The 21256-nt window shown below is 39.8% G+C and overlaps 1 protein-coding gene across 2 annotated transcripts; it reads right to left on the bottom strand.

Annotated features, from left to right (window-relative positions):
• Positions 1-938: 938 nt before the first annotated feature.
• ptpn18 (protein tyrosine phosphatase non-receptor type 18) lies at positions 939-20205 on the bottom strand. 2 transcript variants are annotated; one of them, XM_087169854.1, is made up of 16 exons: positions 19965-20205; positions 12045-12153; positions 11770-11846; positions 11292-11387; positions 11037-11075; positions 10723-10791; positions 10546-10608; positions 10080-10222; positions 9550-9616; positions 9195-9269; positions 7880-7972; positions 5739-5791; positions 2985-3101; positions 2575-2780; positions 1462-1551; positions 939-1247 (listed from the first exon to the last, which is right to left on the bottom strand). In XM_087169854.1, exons 1-16 carry the CDS (start codon positions 20034-20036, stop codon positions 1174-1176), a joined length of 1443 nt encoding a protein of 480 aa, XP_087025980.1. In that variant the 5' UTR covers positions 20037-20205; the 3' UTR covers positions 939-1173. The 2 variants fall into 2 exon arrangements, with proteins under 2 accessions (XP_087025980.1, XP_023286880.1); XM_023431112.2 differs by having other exon boundaries at positions 9195-9272; positions 19965-20204.
• Positions 20206-21256: the final 1051 nt, after the last annotated feature.

Here is a 21256-nt window from a genome sequence, read left to right as displayed (position 1 = left end):
AGCAAAACACACACACACACACACTCAGCTGGCAGTGAGAGAGTAGCACTTAGTGGTTTTTGAGAATCAGAATTAGTGACGGACACGTGTGTGTGTGTGTGTGTGTGTGTGTGTGTGTGTGTGTGTGTGCTGAATCACCACTATCTTTCGTAACCTGATTCAGATCTGATGATGTCACAGTCTCTCTCTCTCTCTCTCTCTGTCTCTCTCTCTCTCTCTCTCTCTCTCTCACACACACACACACACACACACACACACACACACACACACACACACACACACACACTGTCCAGTCATGCCAGAGGTTTAATTGAAACCACCTTCTTCCTCCCTGACAGTGTGTGTGTGTGTGTGTGTGTGTGTGTGTGTGTGTGTGTGGTTGTTCATGTGTGTGTGTGCCTTTATTTCCTTTTGTCTCTGAAATGAAACTGTAACTTCATAATCTCACTTTCTTACACCCACACACACAGACTGTCTGTGTCTCCTGCTGGTTTTCATGTCGCTCTGCTCCCCCCTGGTGGTCAGACCTGACACTGAGTCTGTCCATGTGTCCAGTCTGGTTTTAGAGCAGAGCTTCTAACAAACAGAGGAGAGTTTATCACACTAAATAAATATATAACAACTATTATAGCTACATTTGAACTGAACACAGATTCTTTAATCTGACAGGATTCCTGACAGTGATGATGCTTTTTCTTCTTCATCACTGCAGCTCAGAATAACACGAGGAGACTCTGTGACCAGAACTGGAAACAAAAACTAAACCTGTGACATCTTTGATTAGAACAATGATGATCTGAAGAAGTTCTGCAAGGTGTTACTGAGATATCGTGTTCACAAGAATGGCACCAATGTACGGGGACAGACAACCTGAAAACAATACTCCTCCAGCTCCGGCTGTCAGCAGAGCAGCGGCATAAAATTCACACACACACACACACTGAAAATCAAACTTTATCAAAACCATTGATAAAGTACAAAGACAAATGTGAAGACGACACGAAGACCAGGAATATTTACAGGCAGGGATCAGATTATGGTGACGGTCAGTTGTTTACAAAACAACAAGTCTCACAGTCCAGGTCCCTTCAGGTCAACTGAAACTCGTCCACTCTGTTAACCTTAATGCACTTATCAATCTACTGTAAACCAGTGGAGTCCAGTTGGACCAGTTCATCTCTCCAGTCGGCTCCACTCAGCAGGAGGATCTCTGGGTCCTCTGGGCTTCTGAATACGACAGTTAAAGCCTGAAAAAAAACACAAATGCATTTAGATACACAAGTGTACAGGTGAGAACAGACTGTACAGGTGAGGACAGACTGTACAGGTGAGCAGAGACTGTACAGGTGAGCAGAGACTGTACAGGTGAGGACAGACTGTACAGGTGAGGACAGACTGTACAGGTGAGCAGAGACTGTACAGGTGAGGACAGACTGTACAGGTGAGGAAAGGTGTACTGACCGATGCCTCCAGGTGAGCAGAAGTTGGACACGTCTGTGGGTGAAGACGAGAATTCTTCATAATCATCGTCTGTGCGTGAAAGTCCTTCAACTGGAAAAGACAAGAGTCAGTTTGTTTACTTTTAATCTTTCTCTCCATCTCTCCATCTCTCCTTTCTCTTTTACCTTCCTTCAGTTATTCCTCCCACTCTCTCTGTCCATCCCAATCTCTGACCCAAAGACACCAATATAACCAAACACTAATTCATATGGACACATGCACACATATAAGTATGTATACACACAACTATTTGCTTACATAAGTCGCCTAACACGGGATTTCTTCTCCAATTTTAAACTGATATTTAACATTTTATCTTATCAATATGAATATGAGACTAAACATAATGATTAAAATGTGCATATCATAGATTTACTCATAATAAACAATCTCTTACTCTGTTTTTTAGATTGTTTAACTCTGAACTCTTTCAGTGTGATGATTTGACAACATAATTGAAGATTAATACACTGGTTCTTCATGACAGAGACACAACAATCCTCAAACATTAACTGACAGTATATTTAAACCCTCTCACAGGTATTTATAGCTCACCTGTCTGTGTCTCTGATCTGATCAAACTGCTGCTACTGGCTCATTAAAGTGGAGCTCATAAATGCTAATCAGTTTGGCTAATTTACCCTTTACAGCAGATCATGTCCATAATGTAATGATCCATACTAATATTACTCTACATGTTCATGGCAAAGATGATCATGTATGGGTGAACTACAGAGCAGCTGAGCTGTTGATTCAAAAAGAGATCCTGACATCCTAATTGACGTTTTCTAATAGATTTGTCAGATAAAATGACACATATGAGCCATGATCATAAATTAGCAAAAACATAAACTGTAACTATAACAACAGATGACTGTTAGTTATATCCAGTGAAGATGTTTTTGATTCTGCAGTGTTTAAACTGTAAATAACAACCATTTAAAACTGCCATTCATTCGTCGCTGTTCAAACTTGACTGCTGCTGGTAGCGCTGCAGCTAGCTGACCTATCAACCATCCATCCACCCTCCCTTCCTTATTTATCTGACACCCTTCTGTTCCTCTCCCCTATTACCTGCCACCAGTTGATATTCTTCATTGTTGTGTGGTGACAGTAGCCCCTCCCCCGGCCTGGGATTGGCTGATGTTGCTGTGTCATAGATGGGCGTGGTAGAGAGCAGCATGCTTTGTGGTTTAGCTCGGGGCCTGACGGCGCTGTAGAGAGCAGCTGCTGATGCCCCTGCAGAGTCGTTATCATAGTGGTGCGAGGCAGGCAGGCTCCTAGGAGCAGGAAGACAGTTCACTGTGAGACTGGGTTTAAAAATTATGGTTAAATATTCAGAAGTAAAACATTGATGAAACCTGGAAATAAAAAAATTAAAAAAACTCAGTGTAAATCAAAATGATGAGACACTATAAATGTTTGACCTTCTAAAAGGCCTGAAACTGATGCAACTTTTAGAGAAACTTAAGGTGTTTCTTTACCTGCTGGATCTGGGCGGTGTTACGGCAGAGTAGGCGGGGTTTGTTGGAGGTGGGTGGGGGTGTTTGGACTTGTTGACCACAGCATACGTATCATTCATGTCAATCACCTTTGATGATCTGTACACGGACAGAGACAGAGAGAGATATTGATACATGTTAGTTGCTAACCAGAGCTAACTAACCCCGCCATCAAATCCCAGTTCTTTATACTGGTGCTGTCACCAGTTCCACCAGTTCACTCTCCCTAAAACTACAAACAGATTAAATAAATGACACATACTGTGTTAATTTGTGAGCTTCACGATGATGAAGGGTGAACGTGGTCAGACTCAGGCTAGCTGTTGCCTTATACTTTCCATGCTTTATGCTAAGCGAGGCTAACCACAATCGTGACTCCAGCTCTGTACCGAACTGACTCCCCTTAAAAAGATGAGAGCATTTCTCAAAACTGAAACTATTTTTTTAAGAAATTCAACCTGTACTTTCACACATTAAACTTTGACACAAACAAGCGCCATTACCATCAGTAGGAACTGTAGAAAATAAACACGGAAGAGAAGCTGAGGTCTGACACGTGAAAACAGACAAAAGATCTTCATCTTGATCATGAGTTTAATATATAAAGGGAAATATTAAAACCAGAGAACAAAAGAGCGTCAGGATGGTTTCATATCTAATCAGATCAATCAATCACAATCTGTCTGTTTTGAATAGGTGAATTTGCTATCATATCACTCATATCCCTCTTTGTCTCATACTTACCATGTACTTGTCTGGTTTTAGTGGAAACTACTGTGTGAAACTCGACCAGTAACTAATAAGTGTCAAGTGAATGCACATCAGCACAAACATCTTTACAAGCTAGAAGGTAACTCAGGGTCAGGATCAGGGGTGGGGCTACGGGACATAGGAATCGTACTACCAGGTGATAGGAATCTGATTTTTAGGTATACAATCTACCAAGTTATCTATAAATATAGTGCATTGTCTTTAGTTTAACACATTTAACATGCTATTTGTTGAGCAGGTGCGAGGGGGCTAATGTGGGCTAATGCCTCTCTAACTTGTTTTACAAATAGTAGATTGGGAATATGACCTGTAGGGATTAACTGTTAGCTAAAGTATTTTATCTAATAGTTAAGTCAATCTTTAACTATTAAAGAGAGCAAGGAATGAATTTTATCAGTCGGCCTTCACCATAGTTTATTATCATATCACTCTTTTTCTAATGCTAACCACATACTTGCCTAATTTAACAGGAAACCGATGTGTCAAAAACTCCCGCTGTGTTAAAGACTACAACTGGTGATCTCTTTTAATCAGTTGGTCTTCACCACAGTTTATTACAGTAAAACAATTACCATGGTGAAGATACATGAACTGGAACTGTCCACCTTTTTTATTTCCTAGATGAAAACATGAGATACTTTAATGATATATTGACTGCTGAACTAAAAATGTCCCTGTGGTCACCTTAAACTAGAGAAACGGCAAATTTGTCTTACAGTAATGTGAGTCATGTGATTGCATCATGATCAGAGAGAACATGTTTTTAATGAGTTAAGCTACATTTGTTAACAGCAGCACAGATCACCAGGAAGTGGTTAAAGTGGACGGTTGTCACACCAGTGACCAGGTTCACATCCAGAGTCTCGTCTGCAGTTCAGGTAACAGCAGCTCTTTGGTTCAGGTAAGTGAAAGATGGTGGTTTAGGTTTAATGTAAATAAACAGGTTTTGAAGTTTTTCTGTATAAAACTATAGCAGGATTTTTCACTATGACTGAACCTGCAGCGCTGTGAGCACTTGGTTATAGGAAACATGATCTGATCGCAGATATGTTTCTATACAAATTAGCTGTAATTGTATGCGTGTGTGTGTGTGTGTGTGTGTGCGTGTGTGTGCGTGCGTGCGTGCGACCAACAGCTCAGACTCAGATCATCCTCCACACTGTTACACTGACACACACCTTACCAGATGTGACACAGCACTGATAAACCCTGATTTTTGAGTTTGCCTTTACTTTAACAGACTGTACAGCATGCTGAGATCTGTGACTTGTAACTGTACACTGTGACACTGAGTGTGTGCTTCCTGTATACAGTTGTAGTATGGAATTGACTACAGGTACCATCATGCATTACGTTTTGAGATGGGTGGGAAATTGTCACACACTGCTGCTGCTGCTGCTGCTACATGTTTACAACTCAGCAGGAAGTCACTCAGCTCTGAACTTCCTGCTCTGGCCATGTGACTGCAGTCATCATGGTTACACTGATAGTAACCACCGGCCTAACTGGATAGGCTGACTGGTTACTGGTTGGTATCTGGTTTGTTTTTAATATTACCAATCTCCTCTTCTCTGGTTTCCTTTTGTTTCTTGTTTCCTCCTCTCCTCTCCCCTTTTTCCTATTTTGTTTTATTTTTATTAATCCCTCTTTCCATCACTTTTCTCCTAATTTTTTCTCTATTTTCTCACATTTTCCCGCCTCTTCTCTCTCATTTCTCCTCTTTTCTAAACCCTCTTTTCCTCTCCTCTGCCTTCACTCCGCTCGTTTGCCATGGTAACATATGGGAATGGAGGGTAAGGAGGGTGTTAGTTTAACACCTTAGGGTGAAACAGATGAGATAGATAGATACATGTAGATAGATAGATAGATAGATAGATAGATAGATAGATAGATAGATAGATAGATAGATAGATAGATAGATAGATAGATAGATAGATAGATAGATAGATAGATAGATAGATGTACCTCTTGGTGCAAGAAGCAGGTGCTGCTGTAGTCTTGTTGTCTGGTTTCTGCGGCTGGTGAACAAACAGAAAGCAGTAGTTAAGGTTAAATGGGATTTTACTTCCATTGTTCCAGACTGATGTTATACAAGTTCATATGAATACAATAAATAAATATTTTAATTGGCCTCCTATCGGTTTTTATTGGGATCATCTTCGATATTTTGGTGGATATGATATGAACCAGTGTCAAATTTCATTTCATGTGTATGGGTATGAAAAGTCTAAACTCTTGGTGAAACCTGCTTTCTAACAGCAGTTGGGTTCAAATGTTTGTACAAAATAATAAACTATGACTGTGGAAATTAAAATGATGGTGAATTTGTCAGAAGATTATCCCCAGGATTCACAGTTGTACTGGACGAGTCTACAAACAATGCGGGCAGTGTGTTCCCGGCGTAAGAGATGACACTAGAAGAGATGACACTAGATTATGGGTTGGCTTGAAGGATATAGATGCTTATAGTCTGTTTCCTCTGCGCTCACACAGTGATTGTTGTTTAACTTTGTTGCTCTAACCGCTGTCAATTTTACGAGCTGATTCATCACATGAGTCTACACCACAACTTCACTGACAGATCAGGTCACAGTGTGTTTACTGCCATAACCACAGCCTGGTTTACGTTTCAGTAACTTTTTACTGTCAGTGGCTTCTTCCTGGTTTTGTACAAAATACTTTGTAACATTGATTTAGGAAGAGCAATATAAATAAATAAATGAAGGGTTTATAAGCTGTAACTAACAGTTTGTTAATCATTTATAACAACAATTTGCTTGACCTTTTAACAACTCATGTTAATAATCATTTTATAAACATTTTTAGCTCCAGATGTCCTGCAGATGTTTTCTCCCTATGAATTTAAAGGAGCTATCTGTAAGTTTTGCTATTGCTACATAGCTAACCTTAGCTTAACATTAGCATTAACAGCTGTTTACTTACTAGTCTAGAAGAAATGTGTGTATCAAACTTAATTTCTTTACTCACCAACAGCTGTCTCCAGAGGTGGAAGAAAAACCCCCTTGACTTGCTTCTATTTCTAACACTTCCTTTTTTCTTCTGAAGCATGCTAATTAAGGATAGGGTTAGTCTTGTCACTTTCCAATACCGAGTCACAGTAGTGTCCAGTCTGAAGAAGTAGCTTCTCAGAAGATGAAGTATAACCTCTTGTATTGTAAACACAATGATGACTGAAGCTCTTGGGAAGACTGAACAGCTGTTGATTCTATAGTTAAGCTAACGTTAGCTATGTAGAAATAGCAAATCTTACAAATAGCTCGTTTAAAGAGATAAAAGTGTCTGCAGGAGATGAATTTTCCACAACCTAGTAATACAGCGGTGTCTCTTATTAATGTCTTATAACCGATCTATAAATAATAAGTAAATTAAAAAGTAAATAATATTAGTTACGTTTAATAATTTAATTAATTCCATTAATTGCAGCTTATACACCCTTTACAAATCAATTTTTTAATCAGTTTGCGCCTTTAAAGACTCATAAATACATTTTTGCATTTCACAATGTTGAGTTCAAACAAAGGAGAACTGAATAGAACAGAGAACACATGTGTTTCTAAGTTTCTGTGTTTCCTTTTTCGAGAGTAATATGCGATTGGATCCTCTCACTGAGCTTGAGACCTGGTTCTAACAAACATAAAGAGTGAGAAGCAGCAATTGTTCAGACTCAGTGTTAATACACAACTGAATCAATGACATAAATAAAATAATTAAAAGATTCATCAGAGTGAGAATTAACAGAATCTAGAGATCCCTGGCCAAGTGAGTGTCTGCAAAAGAATATGGTGTTTATATGGTTATAGTTTTGTGTTAGAGTGAACCTACCTGTCAGCAGGTGTTGTCCATTAGTTTGTTTCAGTCGATTTCTTCCTTTTAAACACTCATCAGCAGACACTGCTCTGTCTGTGCTGAACAACCTAATGTCAAACTGTCGGCTGCACTGGATTTTCATACAGGAAGTCAGTTTTACTAATCACTTCCCCTTACCGAAGCTGCGCTTTGTCTACTTCCTCCTCCACTGATTCCAACATATGTTGTTTATGAACACTTCATAGTGATGTGGAACATGACTTCCCTTGTGTTTTTACCTCAGACATGTTATAGTAGAACTGTTGACTGCTGGGCTGAAGGACTCGTTCGAGCATACAGGCAACGGCCGTGAAGATGAACTGATACTGATCCTGCAAAGGAGTAAACAGAGAGATGAATATCTCTGTGTTATTATCAGACTCTGGAGTTTTTTTTAAAATTCCCTGAGTGAAGCTGGTCACCTGGTCTGCTCTGTTTCAAGAAAATGAAGTGTGAAGTTCTGTGTAAGTGACCCCAACTGATTCAGTGATCTGTGTATTTAGTTATAAGGAGGAACAAGATAATATTTGACAGCAGAGTTCTTCATGTAGTGTACCAAGGTTTGAGTGTGTGTGTGTGTGTGTGTGTGTGTGTGTGTGTGTGTGTGTGTATAGGTGTGTTACAAGCAAGACCAGGTCAAAACCTAGTACCTAGTATACAGTATTTGTGGACCCTGTATGGTCAAAGTATGAAATTGAGGGCATAGTTGAAAACTGTTGTGAAGCCACAGTAAACATTGCGTTGTATTATCATTCAGGCTAGTCTCAGCTGGTTTCAGCTCTTTATCTGTTTGCTTCTCTCCTCATCTCTGTGCTCACATATAAAGTATTTTAATACAGCTGAATTCACAATAAAGCAGTTCTCATTGACATGTTTTCTGTTTCTGTTGCTCCAAGCTACAGCTAAAATCCTGATTTTATTACCACAATGTCGTCAGTTAAAGACAAGACAAGCTGCGATTTCAGCTGTATTTACTGGAAAATCCTCACTCAGAAAGAAAGTTAGAAGAGACACAATATCTAATAGACACAGAGAGAGAGGGCAGGACCGGAGACTCTCTTCTATGGAAGTAGCTAAGGTTTGTCCAAAACATCACTAGATTTGTCACTAGGTGTTTTTTTTTTTTTGTTAAAGTCTGTGAATCTAGTGACAAATGCGTTAAGTTATCAACAGTGAAACTAAACACCCCCTGATACAAACTGTTTGTGCCAATTCATTTTGAAAGAGAAAGAGCCAAGGGGGAAACTGCAACAGTCAGCCAGCCAACCAATGGCGTAACTCAATCACTCAACTCTATCAGTCAGTCGGTCAGTCAGTCACAGACATTCACATTTATAGGGCTGGCCCTGCTGTGTATCCACAACTGCTGACAACAAAAAATCTGATGTTAAGTGTCTCAGGTCGAATTTATTTTTGTGTGATTTTGTGTCTGTTTGTGGTTTTTTTTGTGTCTTTAAACATTGTCATTGTACGTAAAAAAAAGAAAAAGTCATGCAGGTTTGGTCTGGCGTCAGGATTGTTCACACAAGGTCTTCACACTGTGAAACTACCTACTTTAGTTTGGACAGCAGAGGGTCTCTGCCGCCTCAGCTCCAGGACGATCTCCATGATGCTGAAGTCTGTTGTGTGCTGCTACAGACGGGACAACACAGACACACAGACACACAGACACACTGACACACTGACACACTGAGCGCTGTCGCATGAACAATAACTCTTCAGTTTGTAAGAGAATGTGCAGAACGACCATTAATTGATAATCAGTAAAAATCTATTTATTCATGATGGCTGGTGTCAATGGGAGATCACCGCTTTAACTTCTACAAGTGTAGAACAAGAACTGACTGAAGTGATTCTCTTCATCCGCCTCAACACTGAGGTGGTCACGTGTTGTGTTATCATGTGTTACCTTGGTAACCAGCAGGTCATGGATGTAGTCAAGAGCACAGATGACTCCTGTCCTCCCACAGCCCGCACTGTAACACACACACAAACACACACACACACACACACACACACACACACACACACACGCACACGCACATACACACACACGAACAGATGCAGCCTGCATGTTAACTGTGCCATCGTTAGCAGGTGTTACCTGCTGCATATTCACAACCTCCTGCTTTCTGTCTGTGGGCGTATGTGTGTGTGTGTGTGTGTGTGTGTGTGTGTGTGTGTGTGTGTGTATGTGTGTGAGGGTGTGTGTGTATGTGTGTGAGTGTGTGTGTTTGTGTGTGTGTGTGTGTGATAAGCTGCCATATGTGTGATATGGCCTGTTGCATGTTAATGACCATCTGACCTGCGATCTGTACCGCTGGCAAAAACAAGTTTCAGTAATGATGTGGAATTAGCAGCCGTTTAGAGGCAGAGGGAGTGTGTTTCTGTGTGTGTGTGTGTGTGTGTGTGTGTGTGTGTGTGTGTATGTGTGTGTACCTGCAGTGTACCAGCAGAGGTGAGGTGTGTGTTCTCTGGCTGTTTCTGACTCCCTCCAGCAGGTCCACGATTCCTGCAGACTCGTACGGAACGTCGTGATCCGGCCATGACAGGAACTGATACTGAATCACTGAACGGCTGTCCTGGAGGAGGAGGAGGAGGAGGAGGAGGAGGATGAAGATGGAGGAGAGGGGGTTTATTCTTTAAGTTCTTGGAAGTATGACTCATAAACAAGCAGGATATACAAGTACCCTCAAACTGAAGTAAAAAGTATAGTAATGGAGTCAATGTACTATAGTTACATTCTACCACTGATAGTCCTGTGGATGAAGAACAAAGGTCAGAGCTTAATATAATATAATATAATATTATATTATAATATATTATATATTATATATATATATATATATATATATATATATATATATATATATATATACAGTATATCATAATGTGAAGCTCTTACCTGCTGGTATGTGACAGTCAGAGTTCTGACCACTACGTCTTCATTGGGATGTGTCTCCCCCTGCTGGAAACACACAGCAACAATACATTTAAAAGAAACAAAATGTTTGTTTTGTGTTTTGAGTGAAAAAATGATTTAATGTTGAGTCTGTTATGAATTACTCCTGTGTGTTCTTACACTATGGACAGTGAACGCTCCAAATGTAGCAGACTGATGAACTGGAGCCCAGTAACACTCACACTTCTTCTGCAGAAGACAAAATGTCACCACACTTCATGTTAATAGAGACAAGAAAGACACACACATGCGTTTGTGCACTCACTCACACACACACACACACACACACACACATACACACACACACATATATATGTAAGGCAAAATAATTTCTCAGACAAAATTATAATGTACAAAGACACTGTTTTCTCTTTTTGTGATATACTTGTGAAATTATGATCTACTGATTTAAGTTTTGTTTTGTTTTGTTTTACCTTTCCCATCTCTATTTCTCTGCAGGCCATGACTATCACCTGAAACACACACACGTCAGACATTAGTCAGAGCCCCCTGAGGGGAAATTTGCTGATCTCATCTGATCATGATGAACATTATTGATTTGATGCCAGTCTTCCTAATTAAACAATTTCTAGTCACTGTATATTGTTTTGTGTGTATTTAAGACCCAGACTAATTCCTGGACATTAACTGGACATTACAGTAATGGCTGATCTTGTGTGTTATGTGACCTTGATGTCGTGCTGCCAGATCATCCTCCAGAAGTCAACCAGAGTGGAGCTGAGAGGACCCTGACAGGCGATGTACCGGTTGTCTGCTGACGGCCCCTGCAGGAGAAACACTAGCATTACAGCCACAGCAGCGCAGAGAGCAGAGATGACGACCAGTGTGTTTTTGTCTAAGACAATTTAGTGAAGGGAAAGTTAATAAATAGATCAATTAAATTAATAATTAATGAATACATTTTCCAGCCTTTTCAGCCGACAGTTGTTTCTGTAAGGTTTTTTTGTAACTCACTGAACTAAGAGCTGACCTCCATGGCTGCTAATCTGTGATGGTTTCTGAATACTGCGCCAAATGAAAGACTTTAAACTGAAACTTCTCTCATCTGTCGTCACATTATTTTCTCAACACTGTATTTTTGTTTATTTTCTTGTTGTTCCTCATTAGATGAAGACACGAAGAAGAGGGAAAAGGAGTAGTCATTACCTTGATGAAACTCGCGTTGATGTAATCAGAGTCAGAGTCTGAGGTCAGCAGAGACAACACCACCCGAGACTGGTCATCTACACACACACACACACACACACACACACACACACACAGACACACACACAGACACACACACACACACAAAATCATTCCCTCTGTTTATAGTAGCAGATCATCTTAAATTTGAAGATGAGACAGGAAGGACACAAGGGGGGCAGAGGGAAGGAATGAGGAAAGGAAGCGAGGACACAGAGAAGGCAGCGTGCATGTACATGGCAGGATGTCTTTGTATCTGTTCTTCTTGATGTTTTCCTTCAGAGCTCCGACCTCAGTGGTCAAACCCAGATCTCTCTTCAACGACAAGGTCTTCGAACGCACCACCTGTCACACACGCACACATACACACACACAGTTAGTGTATACAACAGATTTCTAGGACATATCTTACATGATATGATAAATAAAAACATAGTGATAAGGTGTGTAGTAATGAGGGGGGTAGTGGAACTAACCAAGTACCCAGGGCCCCAACACTATTAGCAGGGGCCCCTTCCTCTCTTGCTGTTGGGTGGACAATAACAGTTGCTCTGATATTGAGGTTGAGGACTTCAGGTGAACTTTGGAGAAACCACGTTGTTTAAAAAAAAAAATAAAAATCAGGTGACAAACAGAGAAAAGTATGTGTAGTGAAGCAGCTGAAATGTAATTACGTGGACAGCCACCTCAGATACAGGTGTGATAATGGCCGTATTAAAAGGTGCTTATGAACAGGCCTCTGATGACAATGAACTATCTATCACAGTCAAGGAGGATAGGAGGAATTAGGAAAAGATCATGATGGAGGAACAAATTCAAAACAAACATTGAAGCTGAAGCTGAAGCTGAAGTTGGACGTACGAAGAAAACAGAGAGTTTGATTAGAGGAAGAAGATAAAGCAGGTTTATCTGCCACGGGAAGAGCAGTAATGGTAAAAGTTGTTTGGGCTGTAAAGAGGAACAACTTTCAGACATGACTTATTTTATGCAGGTTTAGATGGCATTTAGTTTCTGTGCAGGAAGCGAAGGTGCACTCAGTCTATCAAAACAAAACAAAACAAAGAACAGCTTCAGACTGTATATTGGTGGTTTCCAGGCTGAAGGGTACAGCTGCCTGACACTTCCATACAACGCATGAATAGAGGATTCAGCAATGATCTATACAAATTGGGTTTGACTCATTAATTTCACTGATTAAGTCATTATTGACCTGCACAGTCAGAAGGCCCAAGATAAATCAATCAAACAATCTTTAATATATATATATTATATATATATTTAAAATTTGGTGCAAAGAGATTATTTCATTAATAGGAAAGAAAAGACAAGCCTGCAAGATGATGTGTGTGTATACACATATTTACAAGACAGACAGTGAACCTGTAAGTACACATCAGATGTTCACTTATAATATAGTGAGAGTTCTGATTGCCAGTGATTATCTAAAAGATCTCCTCTTCTTCTGTGGTATATAACATGGTGCAGAATATTTTTGAACATGTTGATGAACATGTTTCTGATGATTCATCCATGACGTCCACGACAGTACCCTGAAATTATGATCTGATGCCTTCAAAGGCCTCTGCCACTTCCTCTGGCTGCCCACTGACCATTTATTTCCAACCACAGCAGAGCAGCTTCCTGTGGATGTGAACCTGCATCACACATAAGCCAGTGTGACCTGGAACCAGGTTAATGCCAGTGATAATGTCTGAACAGAACAGAAGAGCAGAACTCCACCGACCTCTGTTGCTTTAGAAACATCCTCATTTTGACACATTTCACACTGTCTTTGTCTTCATGTGTATGCACAGACACACTTTGAGTGATCATGCACTAACACACTGTGAAAACCACAGTGTGTTATTGTGTGATCAGTCAATTGACCTGTTTCCTGTTTTAGTTGCTCGCTGGCAGGAGCTGGTGGTCAGTCATACTCTGTAGTTGAAGCACCACACAGTCACAGTGCCCCTGAGAAAAGACTTTATCTTGTATGTATCCCTTCATTTATTTATTTATTTATTGGTTTTTGTGTTGAACAAGATTCCCCCTCCTCATAATGTCATTGAAGAAGAAGAAATGCACACAGCCTGTATTCAGAAACTGAGCCCTAAACTGAGCTGTCAGGACTTCTGTAACTTTGTGATGTCACAACAAATTGGTCACTGCCCTCAGCCACATCCTAAGCCCCGCCCACCAGGACCCACCATCCAACCTTGCAGGATTTGGTTTCTCAGAGTGTTTACCTGAAATCTGCTATATTTTTATTGGGTCGCTCAGAAAACAGTCAGCCAATCAGAAGAGAGGCTCAGAGCCTCATCTTCTTATGGATCAACACTTCAAATAAAACACTGCAGAAGAGGAAAATTTAAAGTTGTTCGCCTGTGTGTTTGTTATTTAGGATACATCTATTCTACATGACTGTAACATGACTGTGACTTATTGTCTTTGACTGTGACCTTCATCTGCCATCATTAGTCAACAAAATAACACACTCATTTTTCTGAGCATCATGGCAACTCTGTATGTAAGTTCATCTTTAAAAACATCTCCCATAAAAAACGAGCACATAGGTCATTTGTGCTGCAGGTTATTATGTCCCATAGTTACATTTTATTGCTAAGCGACATCTAGTGGTCGTAGTAATTATGACAGCAAAGGGAAAGTGCGGAGACGTAGTTTAAAGAGAGACAAAGTCCATGTCAGGAGGAGGTTATGGTGGATGGATGGATATGATACAGGAGAGCGGTGTTCGATTCCCATGTGAAAGTAGCAGTTGATGTTGTTTCTATCATCCATGACCGTTTGTTGTTATTGCTGTAACCATGACAACAAACATCATCAAATGTTCAGGAAGTACTTATTTTAACCCAAATCACGATCTTTTCCTAAATCTAACCAAGCCATTACTGTTATTATAGTAAACATGGCAACAAAGGTAGGTATGTCGCTCTTGGTACAGTCCGCTTGTATACTTATTATTATAACCATGACAAGTTGGTTCACCTGCTGCCATAGGGGCACTACTTCAGGAGACACTCCAATGGGTCGAATCAGCGGTTTGAAAAAAACAACCTGTTAGTTCAGATTAGAGGATTTGTGGGGACTATTTTCACCAGCGGATTAATCCACATTTGGTGCTGTAGTGAGTGTTTGGGGCAACAGGACGGTGTGTGTGACTGAGTCAAATAAACTTTGTGTGTTAATAGTGATGAAGGAACATGTCACCTGGTGACACAGTGAGTATTACTGATGTCTTTTAATAATAAACACTCGAACTCTGTGGCTCAGATGACCTGATGAGAAGTTCAGTGCTGGCTCAAGAGAAAAGAAATATGGAGAATCATCACTTTTACTGAAAGCTGAGATGAGTCTGAGGCTCAGCAGGATCTCAGTGCCGTGTTTCAGTCTCAACACTTTTACTGGATGAGCCATTTCAGGAACAACAACAAGGAAGCTGCTCTGTTGAGTTAATAATGAACCAACCTGGGAGAGAATGAGGAAGCAGGATTATTGACTAACTAACCTTCAATGCCACACAGGAACAAACAGCCAGCCTGCAGACCCATCTTAAAACACACATACAAGTGTGTCTGATGTGAACCAAACTCTATTTATTACCTCCATGACAGCTACACAGAAGGTGTAAAAACCCATGTTTCTATAAAACAAAGCACCTGTTGTGTTATTGACATTAAATAAACTCCTCAGTTTGTTACATCGTCTGAAAAGTGACAGTTGTAGGAAACAGGAAATGATAATTATGTAATGTGGGACGTGTGCACTCAGACAACAGACTTCAGTGCAGCAGGCAAGGAGAAATGATGAACATATGATTTAAAATAAGTCAAAGACCGTTCAGTCTTCTCACTTTATAAATCTGAATTTAAAAAGCAGAGAGAGACAGTTATCATTAATCTTGCTGTCATGTCAGAAGTTTTAAAAATTAATATATATGTGTGTGTAGAGTGTGGTCCTCTGAGCAACACAACTAAACATAAGCCATTAAAACACACAAATCAGGTGTTCTGTGTGCATCATTTATTCCTATGGTTGTTGTATGACACAATAACCTTTGATTCCCAGTCTGGCTGCTGTAGGTCCAGTGCGCACACATCAAAATCTGAAATCTGATCCTAGATCAGATTGTCGGTCTCTCATTAAAAAGTCTGATTGTGGGTCACTTCTGGTCAGGAGGTTAAAGTTTTTTTTAAATGTTTTAAGTAATATTTCCAGTTGTTTCATAGCACTTTAGATGTTATTAAAAATGTCTTCTGTTCCAACACTGGATAAAGTAAATGAAACATGTTTTTGCGAGTATGAAAGTTGGTTTCTGAGAAGAAATCTGTAAGAAACAGTAATAAAAGTAGCTGTTGGGGGAGGTCTGGTAGCTCACTTGGTAGAGAGGGTAGCGTGTGCGAAGGCTGAATCCTTACCGCAGTGGCCCAGGTTTGAGTCCAGCCCGGGCCTTTTGCTGCATGTTCTTGCACTTCTCGCTCCCCTAACTTTCGTCTTTCGTCTATGTCTATCTCTACTATCGCTATAAAAGAAAATAAAGCAGAAATGCCAAAAAATAATCTTTAAAAAGAAAAATAGTAAGTGTTCACTCACTAGCTTTCTCTCAGAGCTTTCAACTACTTTCAAAGCTGCTTTTTAAGAGATACAGAATGTTTGGCCACTAATGACACGTAGACACTTCCTCTGTAAAACAGTATGTATGTGTTTGTGTGACATGTTGGACCCTGCAGGTTATTTCTACCTGTTTCTTACCTCTATTCAGCCACATGTCTATTCAGAGCCTCTTGTTAAATAAGTTTTGAATCAATTTTTGAACCGTTTATGTGTTGTGGGGTTTCTCTTCCTGTCCAGGTCCCATCGTTTGCTTTAAATATACAACACTCTCACATGCTGATGACAGACATTTAACAAAAACTGAGAGATATCAAATGTCTTTATATGCCATATAAACATATACTGTGATACACTGTGGAAAAGTGTAAGTCGAAGATCATTCTAGAATAGACAGTAGAATTTAAAATGAATATCATTCTCAACTTCATCCACATCACACAGGAGTCACTTAGTGATAATAACTTTCACATAACAGTAGTGGATGGGAACAAGGATTAATGGCATTTTATTTTGCTGATTTTGTGAATTTAGGTTAAAATTTGAGCTCCATGAGGATGGCAACTTGATTATAATATTTTACTAAATCTCCTGTTGAACAGTCCAGTAGGCTGTTTTATGATTGCCCATTCACAAAGAACCCCAAAAGCAGTTTCAAATGGTTCTACTTAGTGTGGGTGTTCCACAAAGCTCTATTATCGGTCCTTTTCTATTCACTGTTTCTATAAGCAATAATACAATGGTGCAGCTGGCATAAACTTCGGTAATATTGAAAACTAGAGCCATGTGAAACACCTTGCGACCAAGAAAAAGATAAATTGGTATTTCTGTACAGAAACACGTTTTGCTTTTCTTCTTCAGTAGTCCATTGTACAGTCTATGTTTATAATTATTTCTGCACTTTATGGTAATATGGAGAATGGTGTGTCTTAAAAGAGATCATTACCTCAGTGAGACAATCTGTTTAAATTCAATATTAACTAACCAACAAACACCCAAACCCACTGTCCTTTATCATATTTCTAACTAACTATAAAAAAGTTATTATATTATACAAAATCAGAAACTCTAACTGTCTTTGGTATGACAATAAGCTGAGTTGTTTTGTGTGAGGTGGACGAAACAATGAGGGGAAGCACTGAATCCTTAGAGAAGGTTGAATCAGTGTTAATGACAGACACTGAGAACAGTGTGAACACAGCTGGCACCTCAATGGGCTTCACACATCTACAGTATAACTGAGAGTCACAGAAAAAAAAGAGTGATAACAAAACAAAAGCAGGACACATCAGTGCTGAGAACCTTGTAATCTTTTACCTCACAGTTTTGCAGTATTACAGGGTGATAGTTACAGTTTGCTGAAGCTCACACCCACGTACATAGATGCACATTTTGTTTTCTGACTCCAGACTGAATAACTCCACCTAATACGGTCGTCTTGTCCATTCTGTTTCTTCTCTCATATTTACTGACAACAAAGAGCAAATGTCAACTGTGCTTAAACCTCCGCCATGTTTTAAAGTGTATTTTCAGGTAGTTTAGTCGTGGTTAGCTTAGCTTTAGCATGCAGTTAACTGCTAAAAGAGGCGGTGACCTTAAACGACCTGCACACCAAGTTCAAACCTACTCACTCATTTTGATTTAGTTTATATCTGATGTGATGTCTTTGGCATGTGTGAACAGTGTAAGCCCATGTGGGCAGGCCACCCTTAACTGAATGACACAAAAAATATTTGTTCATTCATTCAGTGACAAAAAGTTGATCGATGAATGGATGGATTGGTGGATGGATGGATGGATGGATGGATGGATGGATGGATGGATGGATGGATGGATGTGGAGGTGACTGTCCAAGACAATAACATTATCATTTATTTTCACTAAAGTGGTGAACAACACAGAGCAAAAAGCTCAACAACACACAGCTCAACAATTTTTGGGTAATGATAAATAACTGAGACAATATAGAAGCGTGTATGACTTTCTCAAGATCAACGACCTGATCTTTGAGATGCTTCCCGGTTGATAAAAACATGATTGAATGATTTTTGTAACTTGTGTTTTTTCTTTTTTTCTTTTACATAACATTGATATTGACTGCTGTGTCCCAGTAGCAGCATATATATATACCCAGAGCAGGAGGGGGCCAAGGATGGAGCCTTGGGGAACACCACAGGTCAGCAGGGCTGCTGAGGAGGAGGAGGAGGAGGCATCACTGAGGAGGATTTGAACCAGTCTAAGGCAGTATCCCTGACACCAGCCCACTTTTCAAGGCAATTAAATAAAACAGAATGAGTGAAAGCTCATGAGCTGAGACCAAGTAGGGTTAAAAACTAAACCAAAAGTAAAAAATCATCAGTAATTTTTATGAGGGAAGTTGCAGTATTTTGATGTGAACGGAAACTCAATTGAAATTTATCAAAGATTTTATTATTATTCATGAAATTACCAACCTTCTCTAAACCTTTAGATAAAAGTGGTAGCTTGGACATGGGTCTAATAATTTTAAAATCAAGAGGGTCAAGAAAAGAGGATGCACCACTGCATGTTTAAGACAGGAGGGAACAGAGCAGGCAGACAGAGAGCTGTTAACAACGGACACAACTGTGGAACCGACACTGTTATAAACCTCATAACATCCAGAGGACTTGACGAAGGCTTGAATTTGGCAGTTGCGTCCTTTAATGTGCAGAATGAGTGGGTCAGTGAGACAGAGGGGCTTAGTATACAGAGGCATCGCAGATGCCCAAGAATAATAGGAGAGGCTTTAGTTTTTTGACTAGAAGGAGAGAATTAATTATGGAATCAATGGTTTTGGAAAAGAAAAAGTTGAAAGTGTCACAGGTCTGAGTCATATAGTGTCTAATAAAAAAAGCATTCACACCTTTCTCACAGACTTTGTTTAGCTTTGCATGTTTTACACAAAGCAGCCTTATGTCACTCAGTCAGTTCAATTTATCAGATTAAAGCCGCAGCTCATGTAAATAGTTACCACACAGACGCAAACACCAGCAGGGTTTTCCAGGAAAGTAAAAGTCTTTTTCTCAACAGTGTGTGTGTGTGTGTATGTGTGTGTGTGTGTGTGTGTAACAGGAAAAGACTGGCCGAAGAAACACTGGGTGAGTTAATAATCCACAGAAAACAAGTGGAGAGACACATGCAGATATACGCAGATGAAAAGTAGTGTAACATAAGAGGCTACAACACACAGAGCCTTGTATGTTATATGAGTGAAGTGTGTGACACACAGAAGTACCATCAGTGCCAAGCTCAACCCTCAAATCTGACCTACAGTTACTCAAACTTTTTCTTGTTTTATGAAATATTTTTGTCAAATATCATCATGTTGGTCTTAGCGCTGCTCTGCGACACTGAGAACATGATGAGTCCTGACCCTAAAATCATCTTAACCACAACCTAAACCTATATTTAAACCTGTGCTTTGCTGAAACCTCCTAACAGTGATGATATAAAGCTCTAAAATGGGATTTTCACGCAGACAGAGGTATACGAAAACACACACTCACGCTGTACTCCTGATCCAGAGTGGCGGGATCCAGTGTCCTGAGGGTGGACAGCAGAGAGGGCAGCAGCTCCATGTCGCATCAAATATCCAGCAAACATCAGAAAACATCCAGCACCTGAGCCAACCTCCGCTGACTCTGTCAGAGCTGTGACTGCAGTCTGATCAGTCAATACTGAAATTGAAATTAACCTCTCGCTCTCTCTCTCTCTCTCTTAGTTCTCTCTTTACCTCTGTGTCTGTGTGTTTCAGTTCTGTCTCTATGTTTAACCCTTGTTAGTTAATGATTTAACAGTAAGTAATTATGCACCTCTCTCTCTCTCTCTCTCTCTCACTCTCTCTCTCCCTCTGTACAAAGGAGAACAAGGAAGAAACTTTAAATGGCATAAGAAAAAGTAAAAAGTTCAGGACGGCAACTTGATGACGTCATTGAATTGTAACACGCCAATGCGAGTCAGAAAGATGTTTCCTTCCTGAGAGCACAAAATGTGTGAATGAACCAGACTGTGGGCAGTTTTAATCAGACTGCGATCGCCACCTGTGTGTGTCTGCAGGCAGTGCACAGAGACAGATGTGCAAGTCAAACCGGAACATTAAGAATCAATTTAAAATTTTTAAACTTGAATATTACAACCTAATCGTCCCCCTTAAAATGCAAAAGATGTCAGCTGCGGCCAGGCCACCAAGGTTCACCTTGAAATACATTTATTTCAAGTCACTTCTTGCAGCTGTTTATCATTTAAATCATCACCTAATTACGCCACACACCTTGACAAAGCAAGTTCAGTTATATTTTATCACACACTTACACAAAGTCTCATACACCTCTCAAACAGAAAGCTTAGATTCCGCCATTAGCCCTGCAAAGGTGCAGTTTTGCACACTGGTACCTAGAAAGCTCAGTACTAGACTGACCTTTTACACACAATAAGCCACATCTAATTAAATTCTGGACCTAACCCTACCTGGCATGTTAATGTAACACCTGACATGATATAACCTGATGTGTACCTGCAGCAATATAATCAAATACAAAGGCTACAAAGTCACCTAGTTTAAATTGCTTTATGTGTCATTTGAATTCAGACAATCAAACTTGCCTTTATTAGGCTTAATAGATGTCTAACAATAGCAGACAAATCAAACAAACATGGACGTTAATGTTGCCTGTTAGGATTCATAATTATGGCAAAGAGGAAAATACACCTATCTCTGCTACAATGACAAGGACATTAAGTATTTTTGGATTAAATAGTATTTTTACTTTTACTAAAGGAAAATATCTGAATACTTCTT

The sequence above is a fragment of the Seriola lalandi genome, unplaced genomic scaffold, assembly GCF_002814215.2.
Source record: "Seriola lalandi dorsalis isolate HSWRI2012SDOR001 ecotype SW California unplaced genomic scaffold, Sedor1 jcf7180002054917, whole genome shotgun sequence".
NCBI classification, from domain to species: Eukaryota; Metazoa; Chordata; class Actinopteri; order Carangiformes; family Carangidae; genus Seriola; species Seriola lalandi.
This window is presented reverse-complemented; position numbering and strand designations above follow the sequence as displayed.

What these genes read in the sequence shown, in the direction of transcription:
- ptpn18 (XM_023431112.2), bottom strand. Translation starts at nt 20,036, where the DNA reads ATGGAGCTGCTGCCCTCTCTGCTGTCCACCCTCAGGACACTGGATCCC. An exon ending in ATACAAAGACATCCTGCCAT is followed by an intron (nt 11,847 to 12,044) that starts GTACATGCACGC and finishes GTGTGTGTGTAG; the next exon opens with ATGACCAGTCTCGGGTGGTG. An exon ending in ATGACCTGCTGGTTACCAAG is followed by an intron (nt 9,273 to 9,549) that starts GTAACACATGAT and finishes TCCCGTCTGTAG; the next exon opens with CAGCACACAACAGACTTCAG.